This window comes from Solea senegalensis, linkage group LG11 (genome assembly GCF_019176455.1).
Source record: "Solea senegalensis isolate Sse05_10M linkage group LG11, IFAPA_SoseM_1, whole genome shotgun sequence".
In the NCBI taxonomy this organism is placed as follows: Eukaryota; Metazoa; Chordata; class Actinopteri; order Pleuronectiformes; family Soleidae; genus Solea; species Solea senegalensis.
Genome location: NC_058031.1, coordinates 21680876 through 21705525, shown reverse-complemented (window position 1 = coordinate 21705525; position 24650 = coordinate 21680876). Strand labels below are relative to the sequence as shown.

The window sequence follows — 24650 nt, the reverse complement described above, 5'->3', positions numbered from 1 at the left end:
GACAGAGGTTAATCAACTTAAAATATTCATAAAAACACAGCAAACGAAAGAGCGGAGGCTCACTGTTATCTCGGCAGTGCACTGGGGACAGCGCTGTCCTCTGGACGTTTCCACAGAATGAGACTTGCTCATGATGGACAGCAGCGTCTGCAGCAACACGTCCAGAAGACTCTCCACCATCATCTCCACCTCCTCCTGAACTGAAGATTCCTGGGACGTGAGGAAGCAGAGAGACCCTGAAGTCAACCACAGACATGTAAATACAACAGAATAACGGCATTTTTAGCAGCATTTAGATAATTTCCAGGGTCATTTTATTGAATGTTGGGAAATACGTTGCGTTCTCTGCCAGGGTTCTCTGAATCAAATTTAAGAATTTTAAAGATCACTGTTAATTAAAAAAAATATTAAACAATCACATTCAGAAATGATTTCCGATAAACATCCCTCTCTATGATGTAACATTAATTGATTACTAAATTAGTTGACAACTATTTTGATTTGATTTGATTAATCGGTTTGAAGCCGTTTTCATGATTAAAACAAGATTTCCGATTGTTTAAGCTTAGATGTGGATAAAACTTTTTTTCTGATATTTCGATTAATTGCTTAATTGAGAAAATAATCGACAGATTAATCGATTATGAAAATAATCGTTAGTTGCAGATCTAGTTACAGTGATTGAAGTTTTTGTAATTGTGCTATGGATGCCTAGCTGGCCAACTCAGGCTTTGCAAAAGTTAACTAGCTATTTTATGGAGACATCAAAAGCCCCCATTAAGTGGATTTCAAGGACAATTTAAAATTGATATTTCACTTGAATTCTATGGCCCCCACTACTTTATTATTGTGTAATTTAGTATAATATATTCTACCACTGAGCTTGTCTTGATAATAGAAAAGATGCTGCTGAGGATCCCAGAACAGATGAGCAGCTCCCTCTGCTGGCGCAGATGCAGGTGGATATGATGCAGAACCACCGGCAGCAAAATACTACGCGACTCTGGAAGGGAAAAAAAATATACATGGAAGAGAAAAAGTGAGAGTGAAAATGAAAAGTCCTGTCAAAAACTTCTTTGTTAACCTTCCTATGTGTCTCACCGGGGAAGAAGAAGAGGCGGCTCTCGACTGTGCGAGCGATGGACTGCAGTTTGACGACATCCATGGACTGTCCAATGTCCACTGTACTGGGCATGCTCCCCAGTGTCCCCCTGACATATTCCGCTACTTCCTGAACGGTGAACATCTGCAGCAGCTCGTCAAAGATGTCGGGGAAACTGTTCAACAACGCAGCCTGGCCCAGAAAACACAAACAGAATTTTAAAGTGGATATACTGTATAAGATGTCCAAAGATGTCCATATATGAAAACATCAAAGAATTCCACGTGTTGCATCATAAACAGTTCCCACATCTGGGTGATGCTGACATGACACAATAACATGTTTGTTTGCAGAGGGTATTCACCCCAAAATGCCACTGAATTCTATACACTGGACCAATAAAGAGATAGTTTGGGGGTTTTTGAAGTGGGGGGTGTATGACGTATATTGTTAGTGTGTTAAATACAGCATTTGATGTACTGAACTGCAAACTGGAACATAATCCAAAATAAACTGGGGCAGCAGAAAATAAGTGTTGTAGCCCCACAAAAGAAACCACAACTGAAAAAAAGAATAGAATTATTTAATTTTATACAAGAATTTTGAATATTTTCATTTGTTCGCGCTGCTTTCAGACAGCATTTTCTCCGTCATTATATGTTCATATTATATTACAATACAGTTTTTATTTTATACAAAATTCCAGAATCAGTTGAACTTCTCTATATTTTCTTCAAGTCTGAAATGTTGGATGCACACAGACACTGAATTTTTTTTTTTTATCCCCACACATGCATCGAGCTACAAAACTGCTGTGAGGGGAAATTGGTGCTCTATTGCTCTTTTTTTTCTTTGTTGGATGTGTTAGTTAATTCAATGAGGCTGCAAACAACCACTTCACAGTCAGTCTGTGAAAGACACAGCCTTCTGGTTGCAAAATTAGCTACCATTTTGAAGCCTTGAGATTTTGCCAGTGTCAAGTCACGCTCCTATTGGATGATACCAGCTGTCAATCACAGTGGTGTCCACTCATATGTGCCACACTTGATCATCTATTTTAATTTCAAAACGGGTACACAATTTACAAAATTGACATCATGTTCTACTAGAAAAATACCTGAAAGTAGTGATTGAGACCATTAAGTCCTCAGGAATATGTTGACTGATGTTATAAATCAAATGAAAAGTAGGCTAACATTTTGGAAAGTGGAGTTGCCCCCTAACTGCTACTCCTATTCTAATTCCTGGACTTCTTTTTTCTAACCAGATGACTAAGTAATAATTTTATATGCAGTCTATATTTATTACAACATGTTTTCTCTGCTGTCCTTCTAATGAACACTGCCTACTATATAAAGAACCTCATACAACCCAAGTTGAAAATAAGAACTATCCATTTAATCTGGTAAATGCCATTCCAAAAGAAGTGTGGACGAGATCTGCGGGAACAGGGTTTCTTAATGGAATCTCAGTTTCTCCACATTCTGCCTAAAATAAACAGTAAAACAGCCAAATCCAAAGCACTCACTGCTTATCAGTTAGAACACATCATCCTGTTTGAGGAGGCTGCTGTTCTGAGGTTGTCGGACCAACCTTGGAGCGTGACCACAGAGAAGCATGCAGCTGATCACACCTCTAAAATGTACAAGAGCAAGCCATGGATGGGACAACAGGGACGGGTGAGGGATTAAACCATCAGTTATGGAATGAAAAGGTGGACACAAGTCACAAGGATAAAATGAGAAACAAGTAAATAATTCAAATTAATTCAAAAGATGAAAACATGAAAAAAAATAAAAACAAAGATAACAAAAAGACAAAGCCAAGCAGGTGATGTTAGAGAGTGAGGGCTAAACTATCTGACCTGTGTGAACACCAGATTCTCTGAGCTGCGGCTGTCCAGGCTGAGGACGAAGCGTATGGACTGGAAGAGCTCCTGTATGCTCGCTCTGAACTGCTCCTCCTCCATCCCACAGGTGGCTCTCGAGTACAGAATACGAGATTGGACGATGAATTTGAACAGGTACTCCAGAGCCTGTAGTTTAGATGCAGATGGACACAATCGGTCAGCTAACATACAACGTCTCTGCATTCTATAGACTAGACGAGTAGAGCAAAGTAGAGATTCACACAAACTCCAGTCAAGTGAGGCTCATAAGTCTCACGACCAGATTTATACACTGGACAGAATGTAGCACTTATGACATTTATTTCCAACCCGCTCGACATGTTCAAATTTTCTTTTAAATGTAACACATTCACCTTGAAATTTCAAAAACATCTTTAAGCTTGTATCTTTGCAATAGTATACAGAACACTTAATGTTTTGACTCTGTCTATCTAGCATTAAAATCGCAATTTTACCTGAATCATTCAGCTCTAGTAATTAGGAATTTTTTCCCTCTGGAGAGTAAAGACGATATGTTTCAAATCATTTGGTAAGTCGATTGATTTTATATCCCTGACCGAGGCTCACTTGCAAGGTCCTTCAGTGGCCCACACTGACAGAGTAAGAGAGTCTTGAATGGGTTTGTGATAGGAAATCAACACAAAAGTGTCAATTTACAGTCTGGAAAAGGACTCAAGATCATTTCATCACAAAGGAAAATCAAAAACCCATTTGGAAACGTTACACTCTTTGCTTGTCAATATAATGGGTTTCTTATGACTTCCTTTCATTAACTTTTCTCTCAGCTGGGAATTCACTTCCTGAGGTCTCAAACGGCATCACATTACTCTTAATCAGCCCTTCTCTTTCACAGTGCTCACAAGTCTCACTAATTACTCCCAGAAGAAGAAGCCAAGACAGAAATTAAACCAAGTAGAAAAGCATGTGTGTGACGCTTTACCCTCATGGCCTCCTGGATGTGGTCCTGTCGGATGACCTCGGCCGAGCGGTCCATGTACCATTTCAGACATCGAATCAGCTCTCTGCAGAAATGGCGAGCGTCATTATCACATGTATGTCAATTTCAAATTTCCATGTGCTCTAAAGATGAAGTTTATGCGGTCGTACTTGTATGCCAAAGCTCCAGCAAAGTGGTTTTGGATGTAAGCGTCCATGACAGGTCTGAAGTGGTAGAAACGGCTGTCCCTGAGTAGGTTAATGATGAACACCTGAACACATGTATAACAAGATAAATGTTATCTCCTCTGATTTAAGACCCATTAAAAGCTATATTAGGTAAGACATGCATAGTATTAAAGTCTAAAATGACTTGATATACAGAAGATTCTCCGTTTATGCACTGATGCACAGTGTTGTGGACTGTTGTGACACCCACCAACAGCCACACAATAAAGCAGATCGTAGACACCTGGGTTGCCAGAAGAACAAGCTATGGGTCAAATATACCTTACATTACTCAACTTAAAAGGACCGAATAACTAATCGATTAGTCGAGGTTTATCGATTATGAGAAGAAAAAAAAAGTTCCTTTAGTTGCAACCCTACAGGTAAGTGACTGAGCTTCAGCCAAGGTCTCTCTGTCTCTTAGTGACTTATTGACGCTTATCTCTACTCTCATGTGATAATCGCCACTTCTGTGACTCTGCTGCTGCCTGGAATAGACTCACTTCACACACTTCAATCTCCGCCTGTTGCTGATATATAAAAATTAACCAAACAGATGTAAACAGTTACATCTTATGTGTATGACTATGTGCATAAACACAGAGTGTTTACAGCTCTTTGTTTCCATGGTTTAGTAACTTCCTGGCAACCAACGCTCTTTATAATTTTGAATTGGGCTTGCAGTATCTTCAGTTTCACATACAGTATTTTACATATTGCCACTTTAATGTGAGTATATTTTTAAGTTCTTAAAATGTCCTACCAGTGACTGAAAAACCAGTGGGCCGTATTTATCTGTGTTGTCATCTAAAAGACAGAAGAGTGTATCCAGGACATCTCGCAAGAACTGTGAGAAGAAAAAGAACCGCAGTTAGATTACATCCATTGAAAATGAAGGGTAGCATCTTCATACACAAACACAGTCCTAAAATAGTAACGTAAATCCTTAAAAAAGTCAGCATACACCATAAAATGTAGGTCATGTAAAGCTGTAAAATAATAATCCATAAAGTCACACACACTAGGTTTTAGCTGATCATAGGAAAGTGCTTGATCAAAGATGCCTGGTGCATCACACAGATAGTGTTTAGTTAAAATATTCTTTATATCCTTCAGATCATTAGTAAATGAGCACAGTGACCTTGACAATCTCCTCTCCGCTGATTTGACGCAGTCGACCAAGGATATCCAACACCCTGTCGGGATGAGCCTTCCAGTTCAGGAGAGCCAGAAGGTCGACTGAAATGAGCATAACAGAAAACTGAGTTAAATTCAACTAAAACAGAAACGCAGGATCCAAGAGTGGCCATGTGAGATTAGATCAGATTACCATTCTGTGTGAGTTTGGTGGAGCACAGTATGGTGGAGACCCAGAAGACCTCTTTGGGGCTCCTCTGGAAGGGTAGGTTGGCTGGCAGGTTGGGACAGCTGTTGAAGTCCTCTTTACAACAGGGCAGACTCAGGTAAAGTCCCTGGTTACTGAAAGTGGCATTTTCATCACACTGTGGAGGATGGACACCAGAGGGTCAGAGACGAATCATCAGGGTTTAGAGGCAGTTAACGCTACTGTTTGTGAAATACTTTGGTTAAAGCTTGAAATGTTATGAAATGCTCTTTACGCCCCAGACAGCCGTGAATAACTGAAGTTCTCTGGGAAGATAAAGAAAAGGATCTGGTGTAGCAAGTGTCTGGAAAAGGGGTTGTAACAGCAGGTGACATCGCAACTGACGCAACAGATAAATCCCACCGTGGGTAAGGAGAGAGACATCTTTGTTGATATATACTGACCACATCCTGTCTGTATTACCTGTGAGAAAAACCCTAAACAATACAGATTGGCAGGTTGGTTTTAACTGGCTTCTCTTTAATAGATTCCATCCTTTAAGGAGAAGCCACAGGCTGGAGTGTCCATCTGCTCCCGGGTACATAGGATGTGGTGACTGTAAGTTTACCCATGTAGGCTCTGTTGAACTTGATTGAGAGGGGCCTCTGCACTCCACCTCAGTGGTTTTTACTATTATTAATGTTCAAGGCTCGGACAAAAAGTATGACTGTGCACCTAGTCATGATGCCCTGCTCCAGTCTGTGCCAACATCACGCCAATGGCCTAGAAGAGACTGAATCTTATATTAATCTAAGTTGAGGTTCTTGCTCTTACTGGACACATAGTACCAGTGCAGTGCTGTCTTTACTAACTTATGTGGCATTGACCCAAGCTACGGCACGAGCACATCACCTTTTCCCCTCACATGCCTCTGTGATGGAGGTGGGTGACTCCTCCTGTATGTACTGAAGATGTAAAGTGGTAAAGTTTAAGCTCCTGAACAATAAGCTCTCCTCTGGTGTACCCAGGTAGTACTTTTTATTCAAAATGTCTGAGGATTGGCTCTCTCACCAGCAATTTCATAATACTGTTTTGCTTTGCCTTGAGTGTCAGGCTCTAAAAAGAAATCTACAAGAGAAACTTTCCCCGTGTTTATCCGATCAGGAGCGTGGACTACACAAAGAGGTTGTCCTCTCTGTCAGTGAGGTTAGGCTGTTTGTTGGTGAATAAATGAATGCGACTGTGGAGGCAATGAACGGCAAGTAAGCCAAAAGTTATTCAAAAGAGAACAAATAATGATTGTGTGAATCTGATTCTGTTCATACTCAATGTCATATTCCATTTCATTAGTGGCTATTTCTCACCAGAAAACTACTCTCATTTGTGTTTCATGTATCCTTCGAGTGCTGAGTTGAACATGTGTGGGTACTGGCGGACTTCCTCACATAACCTAAAGCAAGTTTCCATGGTTACCTTTGTCTTCATCATTTCTTTGGACCAAAACAAAGTAGCACTACCAGTTGGACTGGAAAGTCTTCAAACTTATGTCACAGGGATGCTAGCAGACATCTGCGCACATACAAACGTGGAAAGTCTCCTCTGTCCCCCATTTTTTCCTTTCACCCCAACCGGTCAAGGCAGATGCTGCGCATGTTTGAGTCTGGTTCTGGCAGAGATTTCTTCTTCTGTTAAAAGGGAGTTTTTTTCTCCACTGATGCCTGGTGTTTGCTCATTGTGTGAATTGTTGGGTTTCTCTGCTCTCGATGATGTTGTCTATGTACAAGTATGACCCAGCCCTAAGTAAGTGTGTGTGTGTTGAACCTACTCATACCTTGTACACATACAGCTCATGGCTCTCATCTGACAGTGTGGTCCCATCCTCTCTCATCAGAGGTGTAAAGGCAAAGCCAAACAGTTTTTTCTCCCCTTTGTCCTTAGCTGAAAGACAACCCATCATCATTATATCATCATCATCACCATCATCATCATCACAGCACCAACCATACTTGTGTGGATCGAGCGCGATCCAATCTGTTCTAATAAAGTCATGCACTGGGGGATGCCTGCCATAGGGGAGCATCGCTGACTCACTGGAGCAGTGTCTGAACTCGAAGCGTAGGTGGGACCCTCGGAAACGATCTATGGGAATGGGCAGCTTCACCATCTCACTCCAGCGAGGGCTGTTGTTGTGGTAGAGGACAAAAGAGCGATATTCACTGGAGCTGGGCTCCCCACTGCCCAAACTGATGCAGTCCTGAGAAGAAAAGTAAAGACATGAAGGGGATTTAGTTAAGTAACCCAAGCAAGTAAGTCACATCAATGCGTGGATGAGTGGGAGGGATGTCGCACTCATCATGAGTCACATATTGATGATATGGTCGAGAATAAATCATGCACATATGTGTCATACTTTGAGAGTGTCCCCGTCAGCATACAGCACGTAGAGCGTGACTTCAATGTTCTTCTGGACGCTTTTGCCTCCCCTTTCAAACTCCCCTCGCTCAAGGGTCAGGTAGAGGTCATTGCGTGTGTCACCTATGACAATTACAGAGGAAAGGATTTAGTTTACACATTTACGTCAGGTCACATAAAAATCAACTCACCAACAGCTTACTGTCCATTATGAGTCACAATGAGTGACAATGTTAGGCGTAATGCTAAATAGGAGGAATAGTCTTTTATGTTTGACAAACAATGATGTGAGTAAAAGTTTTACCAAACTACAGTATGGTGGCTCTGCTGTGAAAATTAGAAACAATAAAAAAACAACAAGATACACCGCATCAAGCAAACAAAAAACAAAAACATAGCAGGAAATTATAAAATACAACTGCAAGAAAATTGCTAAAAAAAAAAGTCAAAAATCCCTGACTGATTACAAGCATGTCGCCTCCTCCAATAGTGTTAATCAGCACATGTCAATCTCTGCTCTGAGCACAAGTGGTCAGCGTAAATAAAACTGCTGTGTGTGGACTAACTTGTGCAACCTCACATCCTAATCAATGAGAAATGACCCCGCTCTCTATAATTCACTGTGGCTCACATCTGCCTCTGCACCATTTTGTGAGGTCAGTATTTAATGGAATAAATATCAGTGGCAACAGTGGAGGAAGATATTGCAGTTATTTATAAAAAATCAGATTATAGTTATTTATATCCAAGTCATTTCCTTGGGGACAGATGAGTCACAAGGAGCAATATCGGGAGGTATTTCAGGAGTGGAGAGGAGAGGAGATCACTGAAAGATGATGAAATATACCAGAGTAAACATCATACGTCTCCCTTCCTCGCTCTTTAAATTATCTCTGAAACCTTCTTTCAGTGATAATTGAGGCTAATCTCACACAGATGGTGAGTAAAGGTAGTTTTCAAAATACCCCTGATGAAAATTATTGAGACAAATATTTGTCAATTTCAGAAAACCCTATTAGGTTAAAATTATGCATACTTGGAATAGAAAATGATAACTTACTAGCTCATCCTTACCTCCGCCAAGGTAGTTATGTTTTTATTGGCTTTATCTTTGAATCCTTTTTTTCTGTTAGCAACTTCCTTTTTTAGGCAGATCACAAAATCTCTCTCATGATGGGTAAAACTAAAAATTATATCTTTGTCAAAATTCTACCATTAGACTAAGTTTCATTTAAGTTAAAATGTGTATATCTCAGCAACATCAGATCAGGATTTTGTCATGTTTATGTAAGATGGTCGTAGCGATAACGTTCTGTTAATGTAAATTCAGATTGACAAAGTGTTTGAGCTTTGGTGGATGTCTGCGCTCTCTGAGTGGTCTTGTTTTACTTTAATCAAAAAGTGATGTACAACATGGAACTGAATCCACTTTATTGAAACAAAATTAGCAGTCAAATAGCAGAACTGCAAACATGGCAGCCTCTCAAAGCAAAAAAATAGTCAGTATCTGCATATTTCTGACAACTAGTGCAGCAGCCATTCAACAAGTGTGTTTCGATGGCGCAGAAATGGCTCCTTTAGTGATACATCTGTCTGTATTTAAATATTTCTACCGATATCTCTTGTATTTCACAGCCAAACAACATTAAATTCAAGAAAAGCACACACTGGTGCCCCTTGATATGTCACCTGTCACTGTCAAGTTTGAAGCCTGTTAAGTGACCTGTTGGACAGTTATCTTTTATAGATTGATGGTTGTGTGTAAACGTCATCGTAAGATGAAGAAAATCATCATAAGAAAAATTGCAATCTATTAACACACTAACACAGCAATGCTTAGTAACTGTAATATTGTTTGAAAAAAAAAAAAAACCTGAATAACATGTCAGTGCTTAGTCACCTTTGGCTTTAGTTCATGTCTTTGTCTGGTTTCCCTTCATTGTGACTGTCTGGCCCACACCGATGTGTTTGATCTCTATTTAATTATCCTGAATAAACCATTCAGTTTGCCTGTTGTGTCGCTCAGTTTTGCTTCTGCTAATTGAGTTGGGTGTTTGTAAACCTGTGTTCTCCTTGTGCCAATTTAAACCTGCCTTGTCTGTACGTGGGCCCTGTAACCTTTACAAGAAAAAACAGGTTTTGAGATGATCAATGTAGCAAACTTAATGTAGCAAACTTAAAGGAATACTGAGCAGGCATATATTATTTTTGGTGAGCTTTTGTTAAAGGACAACTTCACCGATTTGCATTTAGCTTTGTATGACTAGAATGGGGTAGTATTTTTGAAATAATGTGCTTCCCAACCTCAGTTTCCCCTGAGTTGAAAAATATCCAGTGACACTTGGTCCTGTTAGTGTAACTGTTAGCAAAGATGGCGGACACTGTACATTTTGGGAAAGAGGTCTCGTCCCCCTAAGAGTGGGTCTAAAAAGTGCGGAACTGGCGCTGCAGTTTCAAGCCTTGGACCAAGTGGGCACGTAACAAAAAAAGGAATGAAGATATTTCTCGACTCCCCTATTCTAGTAATACAAAGCTAAATGCAAATCGGTGAAGTATTTCTTTAAATACATAGCCTTTTTGGGCCTGAAAGACATTTGAATATACTACTTGTCATTTAGAGAGGGGGTGTCTCTGCTCAAACTGTTAATAACACTCAGACATCTGAAATGTATTTTTTTTTAGGACAATCTATATGATTGATTTACAAAACTAGCTGTTTCACTGTAAAATCATAAAAAAAACTACCTGGTAATTATTATTATTGTCATTTGTGGCAGTAAAGTACAGTACAAGTAACTAAAATGTATATTTAGGTACAGTACTGAGAGTAGATGTATATCACAAGCTGTGAAACAGATGGTATACAACCATTTCCCCATCACCTCAGCCCAATTTGCTCTTTTTACATCTTTGTCAGTCTTTCCTCCTCTCCTTCATCTGCATCCTCTGTTCCCTGTCTCCCTGGCTTTTAAATAATCCAGGGAGAGTGGCATCTTCTCTGCACCTTCTTCCTGACCCTCCTCATCCTCATTCCCACCTTCTTACCTGGCAGGATGACATCAGGGAAACCCAGTTTGCGTGTGAGTGCCAGGGCTCTGTTGAACACGGCCTGGTTCTCCCGTCTGATCTGGTCGAGCTCGCCACGCAGCAGCTGCAGGGAAATGATGAGGCCTGAAAGGGTGGTGATGGTGGTGGGCATATGTGTGTGTGTGTGTGTGTGTGCAAATGGGGGGGAGGTCCAATTAAGAGGTGTGGGGTAGTGGGAGGAAAGTGGGATTGAAGGGAAGAAAGCAGGGGGATGAAAATGAAGGGTGAAAGGAGAAGGGAGGGACAGAGTGGTATTTAAGGGACATTAGTCAGAATGTGGGGGAGGAGAAGACAGACAGGAGAGCGGATGGAGAGATGTGATCAGAGCCAGGGAGAACAGAGAGGAGGAGAAATTACACAAAGAAAAACATACTGGTACTGCACAAACCTTGTGAAAAATTCTTCTTCTCAAGCATGAGTCATTATTAAAACTGTGACTTGCTAAGAAGAAGAAAAGTACGCCTAATTCAATTCAATTTAAACATACAGTCGGGGCATGTCAATTCTGCCACTAGGCAGAATCAAAACACTCTGTAAATCAAAACACACAACAAAAGTCATAGTTTGATGATGTTGGGGAGTAGAGCTTTGGCTCCCTTCCTGTTTAAGTGACTGATCGATAGAAGTTGTACATGTCATGATGATCTGGCACTTAACTGCAGCTGCTGAATCTCTGCATTATTGTCGCGCAGCCTTCAACGCCTTTGTTTGCAACCCATCCTGTGCCTCAAAGTAAAAGGTCTCTAGCATTACTTTTCTTGAATACAAGGCTTTTAACTTTGAAACCCCAGCATTAATTAATTAATACAATTCAGTTCAACAAAGTAGTTTGAATTAAAATGAAATGAGCAATTATGTTTTCTTCTTCATTGGATTGTAATTACACCAAATGGGGACGGCAACAATATTGACACATCAGAATATACTGTAATAAACTTTTCCAAAGCAATTTCACCATTCCATTCCAGGATTCTCTGTGTGAGGGAGCCATACATGTTCAGTCACTGGCTCATAAACATGCTATAAAGTGAACATGAGCCTTGAAGTCAGCAGCTCAAAGTGTTGAAATCAGGCCGAGTAAATTCAGTGTCTAATGTTTAACAGTAGGCACTTTGAAAAGACTTCAAATCCTGTGTTTATCTGTGATAATTACTGAAGAAACCTTTTAAATTCAAACAATTATTAACAATTTTAGCTTTGGCAGCAATCTTGAGGAAAACACACTATTTGTCTATGTTTCAAATGAATGAGTGGGCCCAACACGGAAGGATACAGTGAGTCTTTAATGAACATTTCTATAAATGTTTCTAGACATTGAAAAGACCTGCTCTGCACATCACTGATGACATCTATACAGACTGTTTGGTTGATTCAGGTCCCGCTAGATTCATTCATGTTCCAGAATCACAGCTGTTTAGCTCCAGCCAATCAAAAGAGGAAAATACTTTTGCTTCAAAAACTATGACTTAAAGTCTGTTTGTCTCTGTGATGACTGAACGAGATTAAAAATACAATAAATATGTGCTGCCCACCGCCGGATAGTTCTCCTATCCCCTTTTTCAATGACGAACATGGACGACCAGTGTGAGAGGGTAGTTTCCTCTCACGCTGGCACGGAACACTTGCACTGGTAAGTTGAAGGTTGTCCATCCAGTGTGTACAAACTTTTTTTACTAATGTTTCTACAATATCTTTTGTAATTTTTCATATTTTTTTATCAAGGCCTTTGGGAACAAATGATTGTATATATTAATGCTGTCTCTACCCTGCCTCTCCTTTTTTCCTCTCCTCCTCCTGTCCCCCATTTTTCTTTTCACCCCAACCGGCTGAGGCAGATTATTGCACATCTCTGAGTCTGGTTCTGCCAGAAATGTCTCCCCTAATTGTGTTCTCTCCGCTTTCTCTCCAAACCCTTGATGCATGTGTAAGTACACCACAATCTGATCATTTCCTTTTGTGTCGATGTAAATAATGGAATTGTAAATTCCATTCGGGACAAATCTTTCCGGAATCATTTTGACGTTAAATTTGTTGTGAAATTTTCAAGAAAACACAAAACAGAACTACAGAGACATCATATTTACCATAGTTGGTGCTGGGAGCTGAGTACTTGGTGTTGGACTTGCGGATGATGTTCTCATGTATTTGGTACCACTCATTCTCATTGTTACACCTGGAGAGAAAGGACAGGTGGGTAGAAGTGTTAGCAACACACCCATTAGTGAGTCCAGATGGAGGGGATCAGGTATGTGTGTGTGGGGACTATATGAACAGCATGTGTCCCAGAGCAGATTTCCTCCTGGAGAAAAGTAGCAGCAGGGGGGAGGTGCTATCAAGCGGCACATTAGCCCAAATACACAGCACACTAAGCAAACCTGACAGTCAGCTCTCTACCGGCCTTTTTCATTACTGTGGGTCCGCAGGCCCCTGGGAGAGGCACAAGGAAATGCACAGACTGGAGAGTTATAAGAGCCGACAGTTTGGAGGCAGCTCACCACTGAATCACTGCTTGTTCTTTAAATGGAAGAGCACAGACGCTTTCCATTCCAGAAATCTTTAAGTGTCAACTTTACTGTATAATTATCCTAAAAATACGACACAAGAAAACTATCATATAACAAGACGCCAAAGTGTAAAAACAACCTCAGACCAAAAGAGAACACTGAGGAGGAAACCACATAGACAAAATGATGGCTGTACGGAAAATGAAGCCAATGGAGAAGTGACCACAAGCTGTATTCTCGTTAATGGCCTTTAGGGATCAGTTTGTGTGCAAGTCTGAACATTTTTTAATTCTGTTTTGTCTAAATTCAGCCACATTGTTTAATTCAAGGGGCGTCCAAACTTTTATTTAAAGACGGCCAGATTTGATAATGTGAAGATTCCCGGTGGCCAACAGTCCCTTCAGACTTTTTAATAGTAACAGTCTAAATGCAGCCCACAAAGGCTGTCAACCCTGGTAGCTTGTTGACTCATTCAGTACTTTGTTCCGTCAGTTTGGAATCATTATGTTATGTTCCTGCTTCTTTTTTTACCCTGGTGCATTAACTGACCTTTATTTGAACTTGCTGCTTTGAGTCTCCTGCATTGAGGTCCAACTCCTGAACTCACCCACGATATCTATGACAAATTGACCTTGCTTCTCAGTTGATGTGCTACTCAATAAACATTATCCTGATGAATGTATGGTCTTCCTCGCTGGTCTTTTTCATTGCTGCATGATATATACTTATTTTTTTTTATTAATCATGGTCCCCTTTAGAGTCAAAAAGACAGTAAAGATAAGCTTTATGACATATCTATAGTGTGACTGACAAGTGAGATCACACATGCATCCTCCCCAAATATGATCTGTTGTGGTTTCACAAAACCAGGACGGTGCTGCACTAACTAAAACAGTAGCGGGTGATGTCACAGCTACTTTGACACTATGTCTCCTTGGACATATGGAGACATTATAGTTGTTAAATGATGAGAGAATGATGAGCGTGTTGTTATTTTCCTTTGTACTCCAAGTATGCTCAGTTATCTGTGTCGTGTCGTGTCGTCTCTCTCTCTCTCTCTCTCTCCCCTCCCCTCCCCTCCTCCCACTCCTCCCTCCCCTCCCCACCCTCCCTCTCCCACTCTCCCACTCTCTCTCTCTTTCTCTCTCTCTCTCTCTCTCTCTCTCTCTCTCTCTCTCTCTCTCTCTCTCTCTCTCTCTCTCTCTCTCTCTCTCTCTCTCTCTCCTCCACGTCTCCTTCCTTCACTGGGTCGGCCTCGGCCGGTGCACAAGAGTGGTTCTCTGTGGTGAAGCCTAAGAGAGGCAGCCAGATTCACAACACGCCAAGTGTCCTGTCTCAGGCCTGGGGTGAGCAACTATTGATTTTCTAGAGGAAACTTCATTATCATTCTGGTCAAAACACACCAGACATCAGCACTGAAGCACTTGATTATCATGCAAGAAGAATATTTACACGAGCATTTTTATTTCCTAAAGTGCAGGAGCCATACAACTCATGACTAACAGTGAAAACAATGGAGACTTACATTTATATGACATTGCTCCATCATTATCCAGAAGATAAACAGGAATATGAGCATCTCTAGGGTTGTGCGACATTATTCATCTATATGTACTGCTGTTAAAGTGATGACATTATCTAGGATGTCGCTGACTAAGCAGAAAATAAATAAGCAAATAAATCCTGTACATAAAAAAATATATGATTTCGGTCACCAAAAAGAAACACGATCGAAAAGAAAATTTTAAACACACCAATGGATTTATGGATCTGTACTAAAAATTTTTTACACATTTTTGTTTCTTCTTTTTAATTATTATTGCAAAGTATTTTATACCGAAAAAATAACGTCCCAGAAATTATTGCTATTTTTGAGATTATTTGAGGTAACATTATTATTATAAGGACAAAGGTGTTAAGATGTCAAAAGTTTAGCGGACTTGACAATGTAACGTTGCAGACAGGGCTTAAACATTCCACTACAAGCTAACTAGCTAACTAACTAGCAGGAAATCCAACAGAACACCTAATATATCAAGTGTTCAGTTACCTTTCTCCAACCACTATGACGAGTAACTCAGAGTCTGTGATGGACAATCACATCCACAAAGACAAAGTCGTTTTTTCCCCACTTTCTTCTCTGACAAAATAATAGTCTTGTGGCTAATGGCTAACAGCTAACAAACTAACGGCCAATGCCAAACCAAGCTGCAGCAGTTTTTAAATTACAAAAGAAACAAAATGGAAAATTACATTATTGTAGAGTGAAAACCAGTGTCACATATTCATGTGGACAGTTCCAACTTTTAAGTAGTAAGTCGTTAAAAAAACAACAACTTGACACTCACGTATAAACTTTGAGGACAAAGTCCTTCTCTTCTTTGAGGTCCGTGATAGTGTGGAAAACATCGCTCATGGCCAAAACAGCGCAGCCATAGGGTCGTCTGTACTGCACATGAGGGGGGCCTTTCTTTGAATCGTTCAGCAGCATACGACCTGGACACAAAAGGAATTTCTGTAACTTAAGCAACACTATGTAACATTAGCTTTGTGGGCAAATTAAAACCATAAAAGTACTTGCTGCATCAGCCAGGTTAATACTTAAAGGAATACTTCACAGATTTGCATTTAGCTTTGTATTACTAGAACAGGGGTAGTATTTTTGAAAATTTTTGCTTCCCAACCTCAGTTTCCCCTCAGTGTCACTGGTGGGCATGGAACAAACAGAAGAATGAAGATATTTCTCAACTCAGGGTAAACTGAGGTTGGGAAGCACAATTTTTCAAAAATACTACCCCTACCCCTAAGCTAAATGCAAATCGGTGAATTACTACTTTAACACTTATTGAATGTCACAAAAATGTTTCTTTGTTTCAAAATGGATGGGTTTGATAAGGTTGTAAATTTAATTGAGGAGGAAGAATCTGGAGTGTTTTACTGAGAGGAGAGCATTCATCAGGTGCACAACATGCGAGGAATGGATTGAGCAATTATTTTTTTCTGTTCAAAATAGGTCATTTATGTTGCTCCACACATTTTACAACAGAATAGAGTATTAATCAGACTTAAGTACTTTTAAATGACCTCAGTTTAGTACACTTGAGCTTCATGGGTCTGATTTTGGCAGGTTTGGTTACATAAGATCATGTACATAGTGCAGTTACTGAGTGCAGGTACAGAGTGTAATAGTATGTTACAACCACAAAAAACGACATTGAAGCTACGATTTAAGGTAAAAACAAAGAATATATTTAGTTCATGTTTACTTTAAACATGAAGAATATTATTTTAGACCCTAGTCTGGTTTATTTACCGGTCCTTATGACATGTGCAACAATGTAGAGTTCTCTCTTCAAGTCTTTACTGCTCAGGTCCTGAGAAAGAATAAGAAATGTAAGTCAGTGTAAACGTTGGAAAAAAAGTGGAGAATATTTGTACTGATGCACAGAAGCTGAGAGATGTTACCGTGAAGAGAGCACACAGACGATCGACCTTCTCTGGATTCTTTGGTCCTCCATTTTTGTTCAGTTTCACCATGAACTTCTCGCTTGAAAAAAAAAACAGCGGGGAGTCAGTCAGTCATAGAACAAGTTAGAGTATAGACACGTATGTGTGTGCGTGCGTGAAGGCCTCTTAAATATTCCTCCATGTACCTGATCTGTTTGGCCTCGCGAGAGTCATACAGAGAGAAGAAAACGTCTGCATCCTCGCTGATGCTGTTGTAAGTAAAGCTCTTCAGATTAATGAAGAGGTGGTGCAACACAGGGACACGGCAACCGTCGCCATGGCGCTGTCTCATGCTGTCGCTCTGGGAAACGAAAAAGAAAGTGACCGCTAACTAGACAGGGTCCTAACTGTGAGGCCTGCGTCTCTGTATATAGATGAGTTTAACAGAGCACTGATGGTAATGCATGAGGTGAATAATTCAATGATATATATCCTCTATAGTTTATTTTATCCTGTCACTCCAAGTACATGCTATATTTACAGCATGATGATGAATGAATGATGGAAAACTCCCGCTCTGGTGGTTCTGTATTTGTTGTTAGCTTCTGCAGGGAGGGTGCACACTGTGGTGAAAATGAATTTTGTTTATGATCTGTAACTATTATGATATAAGCTTGTTCTAATTTCCGTCAAGGACCCAGTAGATGTCCAATAAAGGCTTCACTGAGAAACATGTTACTGCACAAGCAGTTCATTTAGTATTTAGTAGTGTACTTGTGTAGTAGTGTAGAAAAATATAGGTTTTCCTGTTAGTGATAAGTTAATGCAACATTCATCTTTTAGGCAGTATAGCCTATGAGCCTCTATTAGGACTGATTTATTGATCAGTTTAGCATTAATGGGAGATTCACTGCATGCAAAACTATGTCTAAAATGTCATATGGCAAAAACAGCAACAGGTGTTTCCAAACAAATGTAAATCTGTTAAATCTAACTTGGTACCATTTGTGCATACATGTGTGTTCCCATTGGGATTCAGCCCTCACAACAGTATTGCACTATTGAGATTCTTAGGGGAAAATACATTTCTACACTTTACAGCACTAGTGGTCCAGAAAATGACGACCAATTACATGAAATTGGTCATTTTCAAATATATCAAAGGGAAGGTCTTAATTCAAATTAACACATTTTATTTTCTTTCTTAAAATTAAGATTAAAATTAACTTTCTTTCAAGGTGCCAAAAACATTGAAATTCAAACATGTTACACTAAATCACAACATATATTAGATATAATGATGTTCTCTTGTCTGGTGGTTTTTAATGTGAAAATGATACTGAGTTTGGGAAAGAAATGTAAAATTAGAGTTAATGAAAGAGGGTGGAAAGGGATGTGATGATTTTGTCAGCTTTTGACAAGACTGTACCTGATTTGTGCTTTGCTGACCACAGTGTCTGCTGGATACGTGCTAAACAAGAGAGAGGTGCAAAAGAAAGATGTCACGTCAGTCAGCCTGTCGTTTAGTCTTCCCACACAGTGCTGGACTTATACATTTACTTAATGGATGCAAGGTACCCATAATTTCAGCTACAGTACATGCATTGCAGAGTGGCTATACCACTGTTCCCTGCAGCGCTAAAGGAAGCCCACATGAGGCAAAATGTGAGCGTGTGGGAGCGGAGAGGACAAGGCGGCTATCGCCCACACATACCTCTCTGCTGCTCTGCAGCCTAAAAAACATTCCCAAACCTGAAGAGGCGCCAAGGCCTCATGCCCTGCCAAAAAAAACAAGCTCACTTTCATCGACAGAGTCAGGAGGCTTTTTGGCGATGAGAAAGCCACGCTGTTGTTTCTGGACAGAGCATTTGGTGCACAAACACCGAGTGAACGGGGCTCAGAAATATGACAATGGGATAATGGGAGGCTGCAGGGCAGTTGGAAAGTGTTTTGATCAGCATATGGAGCCTCAACTAGTAACCTGAAAGAATCCCCCTGCTGTATGACTGTCTCCAGCAGCGTTGCATTACATTTCACAACATGTAATTGCCTATTGCTAAAATTAGAACTGCCTCAGAGAGTCGCCTGTGTCTTCCTGCACAGGTTCAACATCACAACAGCCAAAATACATTTCACACATTATTTATTTATGAAACTGTATTTCCAGTCCGGTTGATGCGTCACAGCAACCAACACTAAAATATGTAATGTAGGGGGAAAAAAGAAAAAAGGAAAATGTCAGTTTGCATCATGTCCACATTGCTAACGAGCAACCATGTGTGGATGCAAGACAAGGGACACAGTCAATACGGCATAAAGAACAGGTCACATGATTCCAACAGCTGAATTGCTGTGCTCTCTCTCTCTCTCCCCCTCATGAGTCACCTTCTTATGGATGATTTGATAATCAGTACATTCACACATCCCGACACATCTACTACACATTCTGATATGCAACACCAAGGCGTGCGATAAAAACAGACGTACACAGCTCTTAAAAAGCTTATTTTATGTATAAAGACAGAACCCTTAGAGCCAGGGCAACATATAAAATGTCTGTTGGTGTAGAATAACAGAGGGACAACATATCAATATGGCAGTATATCATCATCCTGACTGGTGAGATGCGATTCTTCGTATGCTGGCATGGATATGATACTTTAATTTGAAAAACGAAAAAAAAAGAAAAAGGCCCTTCAAACTGTTTTTCTTGCCAATTTGGCTCACTAGCATCACTACTTCATGACTCCTTATGGTGGTGCTACATGAATGAAGACTAACTGGCTTAATAGTAGGTTGACAGCAGGATAATGGCAGGCAGCAGTAAAAAGAATGTAAATTTACCATTTAAGGGACATGTTTTGTTGTTAATTTAGACAGACATTTTAATTTATCGATTATCGCAGACTTGCTATGTCTTGATAAGGTCATGATCCTGGACAATATGATACCATATTGTGAGATACCACCCCTAGTATACAGTATACTGTTCCGTTTTCAGCATCCAAAGTATACACATTCACATTAATTTAATCTTTCGAATAATACAAGCGAGTATCAACATACCAGTTTGTATAGCTCCGATACACTGATCTGTTCTGGATCCACCATTTCAAACTCTTTCCTGGGAACAAGGTCTAAACCAAGGTGCCTGGTGACAGAGGAATAAGGAGAGAACAACATGAGAAACACATTAAAAAATAACCAGGTTTCATGTCACACAAGTTAATATTACAACTGAAAGTTTCTAAAATGTTCAGCTCTACTGTAAACATGTTAAAATGTCTGTGGTTTGCGGTACATATTGTTTTTCATAATGAACCCTATAACACCATACAACAGAACGGGGGGGGGGTTAAATTGACATTAACGTCTCCACCTACTCCCTAGTTCCATCCACCCGTTCAACAAAAAATCTGCACATACAGTAATTAAAAATAACATGCCCAGATAAAAACAAATGTACAACCCACACAAGATGTCACTCTAATGCAACACATTGCTGTACTGAGCATAAATTAAGTCATTAATTATCGACTGTAAAGTTAGATACACATTTTCCTGCAAAAACAGATGTTTTGTCATCAAGTTTGACTTTTAGTCTTTTTCAACTTTGTCATCTACAGTACATCCCCATATTTGCCAATGCTATGATGATACAAATACCTCTGCCAAGCAATGTTTGGTGTGTTTTTAAAAACGTTACTCAAGATGTAAAGGACAGATTTAGGTTATGGTCAAAAGGAAGAAATGATGAGATGTTAGTGGTGATCCAGTCTTTCCAGTCTCTTGAAAGTGACTGGAAGTGAATGTAGGATTTCAACCTTCAAATAATGTCACCAAGATTATTTTGACAGCACATGAACGTAGAACAGGGTAAATGGCACCTCTGTCAGAGCCTGTGCAGGTCTGCATCGCACTTGGCACTATGCAAATTCTGGTTTCAGATCCATGCCACAAAAAGAACGACACAATTCTACTTTACGGCACATGTTTGTATAAAATGCAATAACATAGGCTCTTGTAGAGTAGGCTCTCACAGTAGCTGTTGTAGCATGATAGTACATTTTATACAAAGAAAATTGCTTCATTTCTTGTTCATGCGAAAAAAAACGGGACTATAGTGACTATTCAGTTGTTTTTTTTTTCTTAATATAAGTATTTTCTCCATGTAGGGGTTAGAAAACCAATATGGCTTTGTGTTATAACTTGGAAATGATGAACACTTACATGTGAAGAAGCATGATACTCTGAGCAAACCTCATTTAATCAGAGTAAGTATCACATACTTAAAGAAAATAGGGTTGAAATGTGGTAAATTATGTAAAATAGTTAATTAGTAAAAGTTGTTGTACAGTTGTTGGTTCAATTATTTGTATCCTACATTGTGTTACTTTAAAAACAATTGTCAAACTTGATAGATGGAGGAGTGTACGGATACTGTGGGAAAAGACCAGCCTTGATGGAGGTGTGAACCAAGCTTGACCTCTGAACAAAGAGGTTTAATACGGAGCAGGGTCAAAATACTTTATGGTGTGCTATTCTGTACATTACTGTAAAATTGCACTTCATGGAGTCAATGCTGCTGTGATCATGTGTCGCCAGTGTACACTTCAGAGCACGGACACGCTTGCTGAGCACAATAATATAGACTCCACTACTGAGTGTTATTACATTAAAGACACACACTAATGCTGATGTAGTTCAAAGGGAATACCTGTGTGTGTGTGTGTGTGTGTGTTTTCATGTGCAGCTGTGCAGGGAAATTCATACTAAACTGACAGATGGCTTCCTCTACATGAAGCTGCTCCTGAGCCTGAGCTGATGATGTCTGTCAGTCCTCAGTTGGATGGTCACAAACTGGCAACGGTGTGATATCGCTTACAGTTCCTCCAGGGGGACGCACATTGATATTAAGCTACTGGAAATTCACTCATCTCAGCAACCATAAAATTACATCATAGAGGAGGAAACTATTATGCACCCACACACACAGTACTGCAGATCTCTCCAGTCAGTGCCAAAGAAATGTTGTATTCTTTAGTGCCCAACAGTTAAGAACAAACGTTTGTCGGAAGAGTTACTCACTCGTTGCCCCAGTCAAGCCGTACGGTGATGTGCCGCTTGATCTCTCGCGTCTGGTCCTGTGCGAGGTGACCCTGGATAAGCTGCCGACGCAGGTCGATGAGTTCGTTCATCACGTGGCGGAGCTTGTGGAACAGATCCACCTTGTGTTTCTGTAGATGCAGCCAAAAACAGGATTAATGAGGGTATGTGATTTCCCTTTACTGTAGTATTTATGTAAATACTATTGATGAAACTCATCCCAGACTTACTCTCACACACAATCTGTGATATTGTGTGTTTCTAAATACATTTAAAAACTAAACACAGGACAGTTTAATGGAATACAATTGGAACAGGCATCTTATTTCTGGCGATACTGATCAACTGAGCCACAAAAACTTTTCAGCATAATTAAATCAGGTAATCTGAGAGACAACTAGGGATGGGAATCATTTGAATTTCATCAATTCTGGTTCTTATTAATTTTGTTTTGATTTTAATGTGGTATCAAACATTAACAAAAATGTTTTATTCGGCAAGCATTAACTAAACATTTACAACATTAAAAATGTTTTTGCCGCTTGCTGTTGTAGGTCAGTTTCCTTCATGTTATAGATAAACAATAACAATAATTACTCAAGAGTAGGGCTGTACCGATACACCAAACCCACAATTCGATTCGTATCACGATTTTTGACCCACGATTCGATTTGTATAACGATTAATTTTTTAATCGTGATACAAATCGTTTAATCGTTTTTATTAAATAACGTTTGAAAAACCTTTATAAACTGAACACCAAAGAACAAGATTAACTATGCAAATTATTAACAATATAAATAGCCATAAATAGCCAAAGCTATAACACTTCTGTTTTCTTTGTAACAAATACTGTTGAAAAACAAACAGAACTAAACTCCACTGTGGAGATGATTCGAGCATGTTGAAAATTCTTCTTCAATCAAGTTCTCTTACATTTACAAAGTAAATTAAATGGCTACTGTTTCACACTGAGGTAACTGAGGCTTACTGCCTGTGCTGGAAACCACAAATCAAGTAAGTAAACATTAAACAAATAAACAACGCCTTTCTCTTTAAGAAAACCAAACTCGTTGTGGAGTTGATTTAAGGGAGTTGAATATTCTTCTTCAGAAGAAGAGGCTTGCTCTCTGTGCTGTGACAATGTCACCTGCAGTGACCAGCTTGTGTAAGGGCAGGTGTAGCATCAACACAGCTGCAGCTGTTGTGCTGCGGTGGAAAAACGTGATAACTTTCCTCACTCTGCCGAGGAGTCGGGACATCTGGTGAACGCCCATCCCTCTCTGCGCAGCCAGATTAACAGTGTGAGCAAAGCATCGTATATGTGGTGAAAATCCGGCCGCTTCGTCAGCATTGGCAATGTTTCTGGCGTTACCTGTTGTCACTTAAAGCATTTACGGCAAATTGTATGGGTCTTGTCGACTACACGATTGCCGTCCTTTATCGCCACCAGGTTAGCCGAATTGTTGCCATACTGCTGACTTAAATGAAGAGGGAGGATGCACTATTTCTGGGTTGGTTGCCATGTTTCCTCACGTTCTTCTTCAACTAGCTCAACTTTCTTTTGCAGGCAGGCGTCACATGATTCATTGGATCTGAACGGGAGGGATAACTCTGGGAGTTGGAAGGGGTGTGTCACGATTCTGCCTTCTCACACCGCGACACAGGATTGTGGATCTGAGTGTCGTGATTTCGGTTTCATATTGCATATTGTTACAGCCCTACTCAAGTGCTATATACATACATATATATATATATATATATATATATATATATATATATATATATATATACACATATATATACACATACATATATATACATATACCTACACATTTTTTCTTAAATGTGTATATATATATATATATATATATATATATATATATATATATATATATATATATATATATATATATACATACATACATACATATGTATATACCTACACATATGTATATATATATAAAAACACATTTAAGAAAAGCCTTTTATGATCCACATGATTCATCTGGACAAATAATCTGTTACTGACCATAGTTGTCCCTTTAAGAAGGTGAATTTATGTGCAAATGTTTTAGATAGTCTCAAAACACAGGGGGTGTGGCAATGATGTGTGACACTGAAGACAGGTGCAGGCAGATACAAATAAAACTACTAGCAGTCCTTATTTGCGAACATTTCAAAAGCTTATACTGTAAATCTGTTCGTAAGCATGAGCCATTTTTCTCATGGGTACCCAGTACTGAAGAGACAAGCAATTCTAACTTACATAACTTCTATTATCTAACTAACTAACCCTGGAGACAAGTAAACTTTCCCGTCACGGGGCAGTTCAGACAGAGTGGGTGCTCATATATATATATATATATATATATATATATATATATATATATATATATATATATATATATATGTTCTACTAAGCAGCTGTTCCTTCAGGGTCAATATTTCAGCATTAGTAACAACTGCATAATTTGCAAAGCAACAAAAAGAACCTTAAAGACTCTGGGATGATGAAGATGTTGTTGAATGCAATCTAAATTGTGTTTCAGAGAAGGAGAGATTGCCTCGAGACCAGATCTGCAATGTGCTCAT

At 39.6% G+C, this 24650-nt stretch overlaps 1 protein-coding gene across 3 annotated transcripts in view; it reads right to left on the bottom strand.

Moving 5' to 3' along the window:
• The window catches only part of LOC122777478 (dedicator of cytokinesis protein 3-like), a 69932-nt gene that overhangs the window by 20176 nt on the left and 25106 nt on the right, over nucleotides 1-24650 (bottom strand). For all 3 annotated transcript variants that reach the window (XM_044038754.1, XM_044038755.1, XM_044038756.1), the window contains exons 6-26: nucleotides 22038-22186; nucleotides 20016-20100; nucleotides 18379-18420; nucleotides 17156-17310; nucleotides 16968-17049; nucleotides 16816-16876; nucleotides 15851-15998; nucleotides 13083-13171; nucleotides 10957-11082; nucleotides 7910-8034; nucleotides 7591-7753; nucleotides 7331-7437; nucleotides 5506-5677; nucleotides 5317-5414; nucleotides 4939-5022; nucleotides 4119-4219; nucleotides 3952-4033; nucleotides 2967-3137; nucleotides 1102-1294; nucleotides 876-1003; nucleotides 64-210 (exon numbers count right to left, since the gene is read on the bottom strand). In XM_044038754.1, coding sequence (XP_043894689.1) covers nucleotides 64-210; nucleotides 876-1003; nucleotides 1102-1294; nucleotides 2967-3137; nucleotides 3952-4033; nucleotides 4119-4219; nucleotides 4939-5022; nucleotides 5317-5414; nucleotides 5506-5677; nucleotides 7331-7437; nucleotides 7591-7753; nucleotides 7910-8034; nucleotides 10957-11082; nucleotides 13083-13171; nucleotides 15851-15998; nucleotides 16816-16876; nucleotides 16968-17049; nucleotides 17156-17310; nucleotides 18379-18420; nucleotides 20016-20100; nucleotides 22038-22186 — 2508 coding nt within the window. The remainder of the gene's footprint in view (nucleotides 1-63; nucleotides 211-875; nucleotides 1004-1101; nucleotides 1295-2966; nucleotides 3138-3951; nucleotides 4034-4118; nucleotides 4220-4938; nucleotides 5023-5316; nucleotides 5415-5505; nucleotides 5678-7330; nucleotides 7438-7590; nucleotides 7754-7909; nucleotides 8035-10956; nucleotides 11083-13082; nucleotides 13172-15850; nucleotides 15999-16815; nucleotides 16877-16967; nucleotides 17050-17155; nucleotides 17311-18378; nucleotides 18421-20015; nucleotides 20101-22037; nucleotides 22187-24650) is intronic.